The 16122-nt window shown below is 55.1% G+C and overlaps 1 protein-coding gene across 5 annotated transcripts in view; it reads left to right on the top strand.

Annotated features, from left to right (window-relative positions):
- TFDP1 (transcription factor Dp-1) overlaps positions 1 to 16122 on the top strand; it is a 43882-nt gene that overhangs the window by 18405 nt on the left and 9355 nt on the right. For all 5 annotated transcript variants that reach the window (XM_059143832.1, XM_059143833.1, XM_059143831.1 and 2 more), the window contains exons 4-5: positions 12659 to 12765; positions 15580 to 15701. In XM_059143832.1, coding sequence (XP_058999815.1) covers positions 12659 to 12765; positions 15580 to 15701 — 229 coding nt within the window. The remainder of the gene's footprint in view (positions 1 to 12658; positions 12766 to 15579; positions 15702 to 16122) is intronic.

The following is a 16122-nucleotide window of genomic DNA, read 5'->3' as shown; positions in this document are numbered from 1 at the left end:
TGGTCTATAAGTCACGTGCGGCGTGTGGACATGCGAGAATGTGCCCAGGGCATGTGCTCCCTCCACCTCGGGGCCGCCGTGAGCCCTCCAGGTGTCTGCTCTGTGCACGGCGCCGGCCAGGACAGCCTTGAATCCAGGGCTTGTGGTGCACACGTCGTGTGCGGGTCAGCGTCCTCGCCGTCAGGAGGCCCCGTGTGTATGTTCATGGGCGGGCGGGGGGGTGGATTAGTCGCAGCCCCTGCTCCCCCCAGGGCCCCATGGCTCCCCCCGTAGAGGGACCGTGAGGAACGTCTGCCAGTGCGTTTGAGCTGCTGCTGGTTTCCTTGGGGAGACTAGCTGTGGAAGCGCCAGGCCGGAGGAGACGATGGGCGACTACCGGCTGCCAGTAGCACTGTTGATGCCTCTGCTCTGTCCGCGTCTGCTGGATGGAGGCCCGAACACGGGGTCTCTTGGCTCGTGAAATGAGGCTTGTGGCCCAGCCCCTTCTCTTTCGTCTGCTGCGGGCAAGTGGGGCAGGAGCCCAGCTGTCTCCTGCCCTGCGGGGCCCTTCCACGTGTGGCTCAGCAGGCCGGCGTGGTTTGGGGTGGAGGGCTCACGCCCTGTCCCTTCTGTGGCTTTGGGTGTCACCTTCAGATGCCCACAGAGGCCCTCGGGCCTTGCAGGGCCCCCGGACTGTGCCTTGTCAGGCTCAGCTGGTCTCGTCCTGCTGGCCACTCTCCCCCAAGATGGGCTGTGGGCCCGCCCATGCTCTCCTGGTTTCTGTGTTTTTGGAAGGCCGTGGGCAGCGTCCTGCTTTTCTGTGGAGCCCGTGCCCTTCTGCTTCCCGTACAAGGACGGAGAGCCTGCTGAGAGGTGTAGACGGTTTATCTCGGTGGCTTTCACTGTTCACAGAGGCTTGGGTGAGACGCTGGAGTGTAACCAGGGACCCGTAGGGTTTCAGGACTTGTGGGCGTGACGTGTTTTGATAAATTGATGAAGCAGCAGTGATTGTGAAAAAAGTCTGGCAACCTTGCTCCCTTGGAAACGACGGGTATCCTTCGTTCTGGTGTTTGTCTTTACTGTTTGGGGACCGGGGGTCCCGCCTGCTGCTCGTCTCCGTTTCCTTCTTAGCTGCGAACAGTTTGCGTCCTGCCGAGTCTGAGGGTGGGGTGGGGGCTTGGGTTGGGGGTCCAGAGAGCAGCTTCCTGGGTTCCCTAGAACACTCTGGTGTTAGCTGCCTGCACGGTTTAGGTATTTCCTGTCCTCCTTAGGTGCGGCCTGGTGGCTCTGCGGCCGCCGTACCTTGTCCAGGCTTGGTGCTCCGCTCGCGGCTGGACGAGGAGGGCTGCCCCTCGAGGCTCTCCAGGCCTCTGCCTCTGCTTCTGTGCCTCGGCTGCAGCCCGTGTGGGCTCCCAGGTGCCTCTGCTCCTTGCCTTCTTCCGGGGCGCTGCCCCTGCCCCCAGGGGTGAGCCCAGACCACATGGCCCCGACCCGGCTTTGGCCCCGCCTGTGAGCCGCCCGAGGACCTGTGCGCATCCCAAGGAGTTGTCGTGGCCCAGCCGTTTGTCTGTCGGATGGGACGCCCGCCTGTGCTGCGGTGGCCGGAGTGGGCCGGGCTGTCGGGCCGCCCCAGCTCCGCCCCACGCCGCCTGCTGGGCACGAGCGTTCCCACCTGCAGTCCCCTTTGCTTCCGGCTCAGAAGTTTGAGGATGACTTTAGGCCGCGTGCTGCTGACTTGGCTCCTCGCTGCTCCCTGGTGTTTCATGAGGTTGAGGAGCCCGTGCGGGTTGCGCGGTGTCGTCTGATTCAGTCGCTGCCGGCCGTTCCTGACGGGGTTCGGCAAAGGCTCGCCAGGGTCGCGCTGAGTGATGCCACACCCTCTGGCACAGACGGGTCTGGGAGCCCAGGGGTGTGGCCGGCAGCGTGTGCCGAGAGCCGTCCCTCTGGAGTGACCACGAGGGGCCGTGGCTGGCTCTCACTTTGGGGGGTCAGCAGCAGGGTGGGGGGCGGCCCAAGGGGGGCTGCGGCCTGGGCCCGGTGCAGGCTGGGCATTGAGGGGCGGGGCCCAGTCTCACTTTTTGTCTGGACCTTGTGCCCCTGTGCCCTATTGCACCTGCAGGGCCAGCTTGCCTCTGCTTCTAGGTCTACCTACTGAGAACTTGGAAACGGGCGGGCACCTGAGCTGTGCGGGGCCCGGGCACTCATAGGGACCCTGCTGCCCTCAGCTGGTGGTGTGAGCCGCTCCTGAGATGAGGTCTCCTGCTTGCCTGCTCCTGCCTGAGCTCTGGCTGTGATGCCCCGTCCCATGGTGGTCCCGTGCGCTCCCAGGCGGGGCTTGCTGCTTTTGCCCTGTTCGTTGGGTCCTGGCTGCGGCTCTGCTCGCCCTCCTGGCCTTCGGTGCCACCCGTGCCTTTGCTTTGCTTGCCTCTTCTTGCTGCGGGTCTGGCCCGTTTCCAGATCCCCGCGTCTACAGACTTCTCCAGAGGCAGAGCCTGTGGGAGGCCGTGGCGAGTGCGAGAGAGGCTCATTTTGTGGAACCGGCCCTCATGACAAGGGGGCTGGCAGATCTGAAATGTGGGGGGCTGGCTGGCAGCCGGGACGTAGCAGCAGGGCTCCTTCCTCCCTGAGGAAACCTGGTTCTGCTCTGAAAGCCTTGGACTGGTTAGGCAGTTCTGGAGGGTAGTCTCCTTTGCTGGAGGTCGGCTTCCTGGTCCAGAGCACCTCCAGCGGGCCTGGGATCGGATAGCAGGGGACAGGCACCTTGCAAGGAGGCATATCGAGTTAGTGGCCCCAGCTCTCTGTACTCACCAGCCCTGAAGACCAGAGCCCTCCAGTCAGAGACGGGAAGTTTTTGTGTGAGCGGGCTCACTTGTGACGCGCTGGGTCTCTTCTGGGGCTTTGCCGATGGCTGTGACACTGTGTGAACCTCGCAGGTGCGTTTGTTTCTGGGGTAGGTCTGCTGCCCCTGAGCAGGGGCCACGTGGCGTGTGGGCATGGCTGCACCGTTTTGCATCTGTGCCACACACGGGTGTGCCTGGCCGTGCACCCCAGCACTGCCTCCCCTTGCTGAGTTTTGGGTTCTGGTGGCCCTGGTGAGTCCAAGCCCCTTTGCCCCTAGGCCTGCCCCGCTGGTGGGGGTCTGTCCAGGTGCTTCGCTGGCCCAGTTCCTCTCCAACCTTCCTACTGGGTTCTCCTCTGCCAGCCACCCAGCCGCACCTTGGGGCTCTGGCTGCCGTCCACAGCCACACGTGCACCCTCCTCCTTGCGATGCGCCTGCTGCCCGCCCATCCCCTGTGCGCGGCTGGCCTGGGGCTGCGGCTCGCGTGCTGCTCTCTCTTGCCGCTTCTTGCTTGCGCTGTCCCGAAAAGATTCTCTTCATGACACAAACGACACATGCTTCCTGAGGAAGCCCCGCGTGTTCCTCAGTGTACAGGCAAAGTGGGCGCTCCCCATTCTGTAAACACTTTCCTGACCCGCAGTGTTGGGGCTCACCCAGTCCCTCCCGTCGTGTGACTTAACACGTGGCCGTCGCTGGCCATTCCTGGAGTTTCTAGTGCTGCCTTTTGTCCCTAGGCAACTTTCTGGTGGTGAGCTGTGGCACCTGTTGACTGTTGACAGAGACCCGTCTTCTCCCTGAGGGGCTCCGTGCCTGTGTGGGCTCCAGCCGAGGGGCAGGCCCATCTCTGCGGAGCGCTGCTCCCTGCGTCTGTGGCCGTGTTGGCCTAGGGAGAGGGTGTCTTTTCTTCTGTTTCAGGCTTGCCTGACTTAGAAGGGCGCGGAGGCAGGAGAGATGAAGTTTTGGGGATGCCATGTGGCCGGAGACCTGGCATTGCTGTGTGATTCTTGAGTCATGGTGACTGCGGTCCCCTGGATGTGCATGCGCCTGTGCACACAGTGGGTCAGTCCTGGCCGGTGTTCCTGCGGCGGTGGGGAGAGGGGCCCACCGCAGCAAGAAATGGCAGCGCTCGCTCAGCCCTGGAGGCCGCCCCCCCCCGGGAGTGTGGAGCAGAGGCTTCAGCTTGTTCTTCCCTCCCACCCCTTGAGCCCAGAGGACAGCTGGAGCGTGGGGGGCCGTCCCAGCCTCCGAGCCCTGCTGCTGGGTGTGCAGTGATGACTGGCCATGGTGCCTACCAGAGTGTGTGCCGTGCAGGCGAATGGTGATGGCGGCGTCTGCCCATCTCGGTCCCAGCGGGCATCCTGAGATGTGGTGCGCCTCAGCTTGGACGGGGATGGGGGGGTGCTTCCAGGGTGCTCAGCTGGTGAGCAGTGGGCATGCGAGGCACAAGCCTGGGAGCGCAAGAGTGGGGAGGGAGGCCCTTGCTGCCGCTCCAGGGCCTGCAGGGCCCGGCAGCTCCTGCTGTCGTCTGGGGCCAAGCCGTGCACACCCTGGGCATGATCCGGAGGCCCTTTTGGCTCTGTGAGCACAGAGTATCTGTAGCGTGGTGGTCAGAATCATGACTATTAAGATGTTGGGTTCTCACCTGGCAGGCCAGAAGGAACTGGCGTGATATATTCCGAGCACTGAACAAGAAAAATATGCAGCCCCAAATACTATATCCAGCTAGACTGTCAGTGAAAATAGAAGGAGAGATAAAAAGCTTTCAGAACAAACAAAAATTAAAAGAATTTGCAAACACCAAATCAGCCCTATAGGAAATATCAAAAGAGGTCCTCTAAGCAAAGAGAGAGCCTAAAATTAACAGACCAGAAGGGAACAGAGACAATATACAGTAACAGTCACCTGACAGGCAATGCAATGGCATTAAGTTCATATCTCTCAATAGTCACCCTGAATATTAAGGGCTAAATGCCCAATCAAAAGACACAGGGTTTACAATGGATAAAAAACAAAACAAAACAAAACAAGACCCATCGATATGCTGTCTGCAAGAAACTCATTTTAGACCCAAAGACACCTTCAGATTTAAAGTGAGGGGTGGGAAACAATTTGCCATACTAATGGACATCAAAAGAAAGCTGGGGTGGCAATCCTTATTTCAGATAATTTAGATTTTAAGCCAAAGGCTACAATAAGAGATGAGGAAGGGCACTATATCATACTTAAAGGGTCTGTCCAACAAGAAGTTCTAACAATTTCAAATATCTATGCCCCTAACATGGGAATAGTCAATTATATAAACCAATTAATAACAAAATCAAAGAAACACATGGACAATAATAGTAGGGGACTTTAACAGCCCCCTCACTGAAATGGACAGATCATCCAAGCAAAAGACCAACAGAGAATGAAGGCCTTAAATGACACACTGGACCCGATGGACATCACAGATCTATTCAGAACATTCCATCCCAAAGGAATAGAATACACATTCTTCTCTAGTGCACATGGAACATTCTCCAGAATAGATCACATCCTGGGTCACAAATCAGGTCTCAACTGGTACCAAAAGATTGGGATCATTCCCCGCGTATTTTCAGACCACAATGCTCTGAAGCTAGAACTCAATCACAAGAGGAAAGTTGTAAAGAACCCAAATACATGGAGACTAAAGAGCATCCTTCTAATGAATGGGTCAACCAGGAAATTTAAAAAGAATTGAAAAAATTCATGGAAACAAATGAAAACGAAAACACAACTGTTCAAAATCTGTGGGACACAGCAAAGGCAGTCCTGAGAGGAAAGGATATAGCAATACAAGACTTTCTCAAGAAACAAGAAAGGTCTCAAATATACAACCTAACCCTCCACCTAAAGGAGTGGGAGAAAGAACAGCAAGAAAGCCTAAACCTGGCAGGAGAAGAGAAATAATAAAGATCAGAGCAGAAATCAGTGCAATAGAAACCAAAGAGCAGTAGAACAGATCAACGAAACTGGGAGCTGGTTCTCTGAAAGAATAGGACTGATAAACCCCTGGCCAGACTTACCAAAACGAAAAGAGAAAGGACCCAAATCAATAAAATCATGAATGAAAGAGGAGAGATCACAACCAACACCAAAGAAATGCAAATATTTATAAGAACGTATTAGGAGCAACTATACGCCAGCAAATTTGACAATCTGGAAGAAATGGATGCATTCCTAGAGACCTATAAACTACCACAACCGAACCAGGAAGAAATAAAACACGTAAATAGACCCATAACCAGTAAGGAGATTGAAGCTTCACCAAAAATCTCCCAACAAAGAAGAGCCCAGGGTCAGATGGCTTCCCAGGGGAATTCTACCAAACATTTAAAGAAGAATTAACAACTATTCTCCTGAAACTGTTCCAAAAAATAGAAATGGAAGGAAAACTTCCAAACTCACTTGATGAGGCCAGCATTACCTTGATCCCCAAACCAGACAAAGACCCCATCAAAAAGGAGAATTACAGACCAATATCCCTGATGAACACAGATGTGAAAATTCTCACCAAAATACTAGCCAGTAGGACCCAACAGTACATTAAAGGGATTATTCACCATGACCAAGTGGGATTTATTCCTGGGCTCCAAGGTTGGTTCAACATCAGCAAATCAATCACTGTGATACAACACATTAATAAAAGGAAGAACAAGAACCACATGACACTATCAATGGATGCTGAAAAAGCATTTGACAAAGTACAGCATCCCTTCCTGATCAAAACTCTTCGTTGTGTAGGGATAGAGGGTACATACCTCAATATCATCAAAGCCATCTATGAAAAACCCACTGCAAATATCATTCTCAATGGGGAAAAACTGAGAACTTTTCCCCTAAGGTCAGGAACACAGCAGGGATGCCCACTATCACCACTGCTATTCAGCATAGTACTAGAAGTCCTAGCTTCAGCAATCAGGCAACAAAAAGAAATAAAAGGCATCTGAATCAGCAAAGAAAAGTCAAACTTTCACTCTTCACAGATGATACGATACTTTATGTGGAAAACCCAAAAGACTCCACTGCAAAACTGCTAGAACTTATACAGGAATTCAGTAAAGTGTCAGGATATAAAATCCATGCACAGAAATCAGTTGCATTTCCCACACCAACATTTGCATTTTTGACACCAACAGCAAAACAGAAGAAAGAGAAATTAAGGAGTCCATCCCATGTATAATTGCACCCAAACCCATAGAGATACCTAGGAATAAACCTAAACAAAGAGGCAGAGAATCTGTACTCGAAAACTATAAAGTACTCATGAAAGAAATTGAGGAAGACACAAAGAAATGGAAAAACTTTCCATGCTCCTGGATTGGAAGAACAGATACTGTGAAAATGTCTGTGCTGTCTAAAGCAATCTATACATTTCATGCAATCCCTATCAAAATACCATCAATTTTTCTCAAAGAAATGGAACAAATAATCCTAAATTTTATATGGAACCAGAAAAGACCCTGAATAGCCAAAGGAGTGTTGAAAAAGAAAGCCAAAGTTGGCAGCATCACAATTCCAGACTTCAAGCTCTATTACAAAGCTGTCATCAAGACAGCATGGTACTGGCACAAAAACAGACACATAGATCAATGGAACAGAATAGAGAGCCCAGAAATGGACCCTCAACTCTATGGTCAACTAATCTTCGACAAAGCAGGAAGGAATGTCCAATGGAAAAAAGACTCTTCAATAAATGGTGCTGGGGAAATTGGACAGCCGCGTGCAGAAGGATGAAACTGGACCATTTCCTTACACCACACACAAAGATAGACTGAAAATGGATGAAGGACCCCAACATGAGACAGGAATCATCCTTGAGGAGAACACAAGCGGCAACCTCTTTGACCTCAGCCGCAGCCACTTCTTCCTAGACACATTGCCAAAGGCAAGGGAAGCAAGGGCAAAAATGAACTATTGGGACTTCATCAAGATCAAAAGCTTTTGCACAGCAAAGGAAACAGTCAACAAAACCAACAGACAACCAACAGAATGGGAGAAGATATTTGCAAACGACATATCGGATAAAGGGCTAGTGTCCAAAATCTGTAAAGAACATATCAAACACAACACCCAAAGAACAAATAACCCAGTCAAGAAAGAAATAGGCAGAGGACATGAACGACATTTCTGCAGAGAAGACATCCAGATGGCCAACAGACCCATGAAAAAGTGCTCCACATCACTCGGCATCAGGGAAATACAAATCCAAACCACAATGAGATGCCACCTCACACCAGTCAGAATGGCTAAAATTAACAAGTCAGGAGACAACAGATGCTGGCGAGGATGCGGAGAAAGAGGAACCCTCCTGCACTGTTGGTGGGAATGCAAGCTGGTACAGCCACTCTGGAGGTTCCTCAAAAAGTTGAAAATAGAGCTACCCTATGACCCAGCAATCGCACTACTAGGTATTTACCCTAAAGATAACAAATGCAGTGCTCCGAAGGGGCACATGCACCTGAATGTTCACAGCAGCAATGTCCACAATAGCCAAACTATGGAGAGAACCTAGATGTCCATCCACAGATGAATGGATCAAGAAGATGTGGTTCATATATGCAATGGAATACTATGCAGCCATCGAAAGAAATGAAATCTTGCCATTTGCGATAACGTGGATGGAACTAGAGGGTATTGTGCTGAGCAAAATAAGTCCATCAGAGAAAGACAGTTATCATATGATCTAAGGCATTTGAGAGGCAGGGTAGGGAGTTTGGGGGGTAGGGAAGGAAAAAATGAAGCAAGATGGGATCGGGAGGGAGACAAACCATAAGAGACTCTTACAAAACAATCTCACAAATCAAACGGAGGGTTGCTGGGGGTAAGGGGGATAGAGAGAGGGTGGCTGGGTGATGGATATTGGGCAGGGCATGTGCTATGGTGAGTTCCGTGAAATGTGTAAGCCTGACGATTCACAGACCTGTACCCCGGGGCAAATAATACATACGTTAATAAAAATAATTAAAAAAAAAAAGAGATTTTAGGTTCTCAGAACTTAAAAGTGGTTGAAATTGTTGTCAAGAAAACATTAAACCTTTTGATTTTGTAATTTAAAATATCATAAAACCTATAGATACTAATGGGTTGTGATTATTAATCAGTTTGCTTACATAATATTCTTAGGGTCCCTTTTCTGTTAGTGGTTATAGCAATTCAGAGCACATTTGTCCCTAACTCATTTTGTTGCCAGGAGAGGAATCCTCTGTTTCATGGTGTATTGGAAAATACCGTGTTACAGTTCCCTCAGCAAGGGGCTTTAAGTACATCTTACGGTTCAAATGATCTCATTCCTTTTTTTTTTTAATCTTATTTATTTATTTGACACAGAGAGAGCAAGATCACAAGTAGGCAGAGAGGCAGGCAGAGAGAGAGGAGGAAGCACGTTCCCTGCTGAGCAGGGAACCCAATGCGTGGCTCGATCCTGGGACCCTGAGATCATGACCTGAGCCAAAGGCAGAGGCTTAACCCACTGAGCCACCCAGGCGCCCCCAAATAGTGAGTAGCTATAGTGAGTAGCTCTCTAGGCTGTGACCGTCTCGCCTGTCTCATAACTGCACTGTTATCTCCTGAGTCCTGGGTGTGGGCTGTGTGTGGCAGTCTTGGTCGGAAGAGGGTGTTAAACATCTGTGGCCAGATTAAACCCGATGTGAAATCCCACCCTTGAGATTGACCAAAAGGGGTATGCCCTCCGGAGTTGGCAGGTGGCAGGAATGTGGGAGAGGGACACTGGCTGCTGGGGCGTGTGCCTGCGTGTGTGTATCTGCCGGGAAGTGTGTGTACGCGTGTGTGCCTGTATATGTGCCGGGGCGTGTCTGTGTGCGTGCATGTGTGTGTGTCTGCTGGGGTGTGTGCGCGCGCAGTGTGGACTGTGTGTGCGTGTGTGCTGGGGTGTGTATGCGTGTGTGTGATGGGCGTGTGTACATGTGTGTGTGTCTGCTGGTGTTTGCATGTGTGTGTTGCCAGAGCATGTGCGTGCGTGCGTATGTTTGTGTATGTGCACCTGCATGCGAGAGTCTGCTGGGGTGTGCGCGTGCGCGCCTGTGCATTTAGTGCGTGTGTGTGTCTGCCAGGGCGGGGGTGCGTGCGGGTGTGTGCCCAGACGTGTACATGTGTCTGCAGCATGGCCCTCAGGGTGTGCTGGGCTGGAGCCCATGATGCAGGTGGCCCCCGGGACTCAGGGACGGACTGGACGTGTGGACTCCGGGGGCCTCAGCAGGAGGAGGCTCGCCTGACTGTGCGGAGCGTCTGAGCAGGGGCCTCTGTGTTCGCTCAGCAGCCGGCTGTCGGGGGGAGCGGCTCGGCGGTAGAGGGGCTACCTGTGCTTGGGTCCCAGCATGGCGCGAGCACAACTGCGGGCTGTCACGGTCTAGACTGCAAAGCCCGCGCAAGCGGTGCTTGTCCCTCTCCGGTTCAGGGGTGTGTGTGGAGAGGTACGCAACCGGTCGGAGCGCCGCCTGCAAGCCCTGGTGGTGGCCGTGGGCGGGAGGGCGTGGGTCTAGGGACGGCCAGTGAGCTCCGCTCCTCAAGGCGAGAACGATGGTAGTCATCTGAGGTCGTCCGGGAGCAGGATGGTCTGCCCGCGGATCCCTCGGACTGAAGAGTTTCTCACGCAGTGAACAAGGAAGAGCCCCTGCTGGCAGGGGCGTCCAGGAAAGGGGCCCCACCTCAGGCTGCCTCTGCCTCCCAGCCCTGCCGCTGCCCAAACTTTCCTCCTGCTCGTTCCCCCAGCTGGGGGCTGTAAGCACGTGTCTTACAGAGGGACGTTGCTGGGCTTCCCGGTGGTGTGTGGGGGGCGGCCTTGTGGGGGGCCTGCAGGCTGCCCCATCCTGAGTGCCCCATCCTGTCAGCCCCTGTGCTCTGGTGCCATTTACTTGATGTGCAAAATGAGCTTTGGGGTGCCGGGGTGGCTCCGTGGGTTAAGCCTCTGCCTTCGGCTCAGGTCATGATCTCAGGGTCCTGGGATCGAGTCCCGCATCGGGCTCTCTGCTCAGCAGGGAGCCTGCTTCCTCCGCTCTCTCTGCCTGCCTCTCTGCCTACGTGTGATCTCTCTCTGTCAAATAAATAAATAAAATCTTTAAAAACATGAGCTTTAAGGCACGGTGTCATAAGAACCGCCTGTTGCTGGTGTTGACAGGGCGTCGGTTGCAAATTTAAAGAAATAACAATGTTTTTCGTGAATCAGTTCAGTGTTCCCAGAAACCTGATTACTAACCTGTCAGTGAATCTGAGAAGTGGTATCTTTTAAGTCTCTGTGCAAAATAGAGTAACTTTATTTTTTGTCCTCTGAAACCTCTTTTACATATCTAAAGCAGTTGTGAAAAATTTGCTTTTGCTCCAAGTATAGATCTCTGTGTGTAGAGGAAACTAAAAACCCTCAAAGCAAATATTTGCAGAAAATAAATATCTTTTGGTGTCGTTGGTAAAAATGCTAATGCTTGTTGGCCAGCCGGCTCGGTGGACTCGTGCTGTGGAGAAGTCCTGCCGCGTGTCTGTGCAGCGGTGAGACTCGGTGTGGCCTGAAGCCTGCAGCGTGTTCTTTGGAACGTGTGGACGGCAGAGGGCTCAGAAATGAACCTCTAGGCCGGGCGGACGAGGGCGGTGTTTGCGCATTTGGAGGCCATCACGAGGCAGAGCCTGTGAAGCGGAGGAAATGCCACTGGTGTCTGTGGAGCTCCACACCCCCTCCCCACCCGCGCCCCTGCAGGGTCCCGTGTGCGGCCACGGGCAGCCGGCCTGCTCCAGGAGCCGGGAGTGCGAGGCGTGGTGACTTGGGCAGGCTTTCTCCACACCGGCAGTGCGGCGGTGACCGCAAGCCTGGGAGTGGGTCAGCTTCTCCCCGGGGCGCTCAGGCCCTTCTTGGGAGGGCACCGCGGGGCGCACGCTGCTTGCCTTCCCCAGGCTCCGGCACCGCGGCCCACCCACACTCCCTTTTTTCTCTCTGCCTTTTGAGGCCATCAAGGCAAGGCCTTTGTTTCTTTATTTTGAATTTTTATCATTCCTACTTCCTTTGATTTTATTATGTAAAATCAACTATTTTACCATTTTTGTTCAGTTGTATGCTCAGCACCAGGGACAGAGCCAGCACGTAGCCCTCTTAGCTGACACCCAGAGGAATGAGTATTTCTGTTCCCTGGGTGTCCTTCCTCTTTGCTTTGTGATAAGGTCACCTGTGAGTTCAGAGAGGGGGCAGTGTCCTCCCCAGGCATTTCTCTTCCTGGAAACGGAGATGAGAAGACTGTTAGATTGCTTTAGATCTCTTTATTCTGGAGAGAGCGTGGGCGTGCACAGGGGTGGGTTTGGGGAGGGGCAGGGGGGGAGAGAGAATCTCAAGGCAGACTCTGCACTGGGGCTCAGTCCCACGATGCAGAGGCCTGAGCCGAAACCAGGAGTCACATGCTCAGCAGACTGAGCCCTGGGGAGTGTTGGATTTCTGAACTCGTTTCGCAATACAGAAATGCTGGAGCATTTAGGAGACTCTAATTGCCACAGTACTGCTGCTCTCCCCAGACTCTGCGGTCCCGCCAGAACATTCTGTAGGCAGGCAGGCAGCCCCCAGGGGCTCGGGGCAGGTTCGTGAGACGCCTGGGCCCGTGCACCCCTGCCCCCTGGACATGGAAGCAGCTGGAGGGGCTGGTGGGTGGATGAGCCGGTGATTGTGGCCACGCGGACAGCTTTAGGCTTAGACGTGTTTGCAGCTGACCCACAGCCCTAAGGTGGGTGAACGATGAATGTCCAGTTAGAGGCATCACTGTCCTACAACTGCCCATTCAGCCTTACTGCAGAAGGGAACTAACCTGTTGCCTCCTTGCGTTGCAGGCGTGGTGTCCTTGGTAGCCGTTCACCCCTCCACAGTGAGCGCGCTGGGGAAGCAGCTGTTGCCAAAAACATTCGGACAGTCCAATGTCAACATTGCACAGCAAGTGGTAAGGGGCCCGGGCAGGCGGGCTCGCCGGTTCTGGACGGTGGCCCATAGCTCTGGTGCGGAGGTTGGGGTGCGTGGTCTGCCTTCTGCAGTGCCCTCTTGATGTTTGCACGGCTGGGAAGCGTGTGCACTCCCCTGGCTCAGGCCTGCTGCAGACACAGGCCAGGTACCGTCCCCTCCTGGTACGTGTGTCCCGCTGACCCCAAGTCTGCCCCAGAGCGTAGAGTGGTGCGGGGGTGGCAGCACCTGGCCTTGACCCTCAGCGTGGGCGTTACTGCCTGGGAAACAAGGGTGGTGGGTGTCCTTGCAGGGCACATGGTGGGCGTAGGGCTCCGTAGGCCGTCAGTCCGCTGGGCTCCAGTCCGCTGGGACTGGAATGCCTCTGCTGTGGCCCACCCTCTAGGAGGGGGCCGAGGTGGGTCTGTGCTCCTGGACTGTGCTAGGTGCCCCACTGCCTGATCATCCATGGGGCTCGTTGGCTCTTCCTGGTGGAGCTCTGGTCAGATTGAAGCTGCCCCTCCTGCTGGGCCTCGAGTGGCGCTGTGAGGAGGATGCTGGCTGCCCAGCTGTGCGTGTCCAGACCTGAGCTCCCACTTCTGGGGGACCCCCGGGACAGCTGTGCTTGTGCCTGCCACTTCGCCCCGGCGTGGGTGTGACTGCTTTCCCAGCAGAGCTGCCGTGAAGTTTTTCAGAGCAGAGCTGTCGGTTGCACCGTATCTGGCTCATCACGGTTTTTTAGTAAACATCTTTTTGATAAAGTTAAATATTTCGTTCTATGTTTTATTCTGCAACTCGGGTTACTTTTAGCTGCTGTGTGACATCGCAGCTCTAGCTCGGGTGCACCTCCTCAGTCGTAGGAGTCGGATGGTTGTAAGTGTAGGGCGGAGAGTCGACACGCAGGTTTGTCTTTTGGCGCCTTAAACTCTGTCAGCCTGAAAGTCACATCCCTGGGCTGAGTCCGCCTGTTTCGGGGCAGCTGGTGTTGGCAGCGCCTCCCGCGCAGGCCCCAGCGCTGTGAGCTGCGGCTCACGTGTCGCCGTGTCTCTCGACCTTGCCCACCAGAGGGTTGAGGCTGGAAGGACTGGCGCGTCTTGACCTTGAGGGGCGTGTGAGCTCAGCACGCGCTCGCGAGGGGCTTCCGCCCCGGTGCGGGGAGTCGGTGCCCATGAGCACGGTGCCCAGGAGCGCGGTTAGGACGGGGGAGGAGCGGAGAGAAAATAGCTCCCTGTCACCCAGGGAGCCATTCCGGAGCGCCTGCAGCGTGCCTGGCCCCCTGACCCTGTCTGGGCCAGTTGCGCAGACAGGTCCAGCTTAGGGAGAGGGCGAGAGCGCCGCTGCTGGCTGAGGGGGCCCAGGCCGCACGTCAGGCAGCCCTCTGGTGACTCTCCTGCCTGTCTGCGTGGGTGCTGGTGTCCTAAATCCACTCTCCCGGGAACGTCACCAACCCAGTCCCTGTGAAACGTGTTCAGTAAGTGCCAGACTGACCGGTTTCCACATGTCCCGAACCCTCGGCCCTGAGCCTTGGCTAATGCACCTTTTCCACGGTGAGCCCAGGCCCCGGAACGCACATGTCCGTTGAGCAGAAACGGAGGGTTCGGGCAGTGCGTCTCCTCCCCGGGGATCTGTTTGCTTTTCGGTCCTCTCTTTCCGGAAAGCTACTGTCTGACTTCATGGCCTTTGAGTGAAGCGGCTGACACACAGCTTGGACAACACTGTGATGAAACTTTGATCGTTGGGAATGTGAATTGAAAGAATGAAATTGAGAGTTTTCTTTCTGTGGTTGGTGGTCATTGGCCCTGACCTAGGACCGAGTGCCTGGTCAGCTGTCCCCTGGCCACAGGAGGCAGCACACTCATTCTGCTGAGGAGGGGCCCTGGGCATGGCCAGTCCCTGAAGCTGTGTCCTGTCCCTGTGAAGGGCTGTTCCAGCACCCGGTGTCCGATGTGGCTCGCTGGGGCACTTGGCTGTGCAGAACCTGGGAAGTCATGTTTCTGAACCGATTCCTGGATCAGCTCTTTGGTGGGGTGGAGTCACGTACGAGACCTGAGGACGCTGAGTGTCACTTGACGGTACACCGCAGCGTCTGTGTGTCCCTCGTGGGAATATTTGCATATCAGTGGCACCAAATTCTGAGTCCTTGTCGAAAACAAACGAGGCTCCTTTCCTTGGGTGAAGAGATGATGCGGGTGCTCAGACTCGGTCCCCTGCGGTGCGGGTCATGCTGCCGTCCCCAGAGCTGCCTCGCCCTGGCGTGTGGGTCTGTGGCTCGTTGCCCCTGCGCCCCCGCGCTGCCCCGTTCGAGGTGCTGGGTCCCCGTGAAGCCTCCACTGGGACGCGTTCCCCACGTGCAGGTGGGCCGATGGGCACCACAAGTGTGGGGACTTTTTCCTGTTTGTGTTTTGGCGTTTAGCACCCCTGGGAGAGAGGATTTCATCCTCGCCCGCGTCACTGAGCAGAAGGGGAAGTAGACTTGGGCCCGGGGAACAGTGGGGACGTGCCTGGTTTTGCGGACCCTCGAACCACAGCCTCCCCGGGGGTCGCCGTCCGGCGGGCTCGCCGCGATGGGACGGTTCCCGGTGCTTTTGTTGGACCGGGAAGACCCCGGGAGTCGGTGAGGGAAACGGCTTGTGCCGCGCAGAAGTGCCGCTCGCCGGCGTCTGGCTCGCAGTGTGGGCCGTGGTGCTCGCGCGACCGTGTTCTCGCGGTCCCGCGGCTGGCGGAGCTCGGCGGTGCCCGTGGCGGATGGGAAGCGGTGAAGCGGCAGGTGCGCGCGGGGATGTCTCATTGTGTTCTGAATTGTCTCTTTTGACTGTAGGTAATTGGTACGCCTCAGAGACCTGCAGCGCCCAACACTCTGGTGGTAGGAAGCCCACACACCCCTAACACTCACTTTGTCTCACAGAACCAGCCTTCAGACCCCTCACCTTGGTCTGCCGGGTGAGCACATCGCCTAGAATCGTAACCCCGGCTCTCCGCGCCACGCGGGCCGGCCGTCGCGCCCGCGGTAGAGGGCATCAGGGCGCACTTCTCCTCGCGGGGGAGAAGTCTGGCTGCAGGGGAGCCGCTCCCTGTGGTCCGGGGGTGGCGGCATTGTGAGGGGGGCAGCTTGCGGTGGAGGAAGAGGAGGAAGCTGGCTTCTCAGCACTGCGGTGACGGGTGCTTTTTCCGTTGTCTGCACTGGAAAGTAGCGTCTAGGGGACAGCGTGCACGTGTGACGACCCTCGCGGCAGCTCTGGCTGCCGTTCCTTGGGCGACACCACGGGAGGGTCCCACCACACGGTCACCTGGACCCTTCTTCCCTGTAAAGCAACCTCGTGAGAAAACGATTTTACTCGGAGGTCAGCTCTGTGACTTTCCT

Source organism: Mustela lutreola, chromosome 13 (assembly GCF_030435805.1).
Source record: "Mustela lutreola isolate mMusLut2 chromosome 13, mMusLut2.pri, whole genome shotgun sequence".
Lineage (NCBI taxonomy): Eukaryota > Metazoa > Chordata > Mammalia > Carnivora > Mustelidae > Mustela > Mustela lutreola.
Note: the sequence above shows the minus strand (reverse complement) of the source record. Positions and strands in the feature narration are given on the sequence as shown.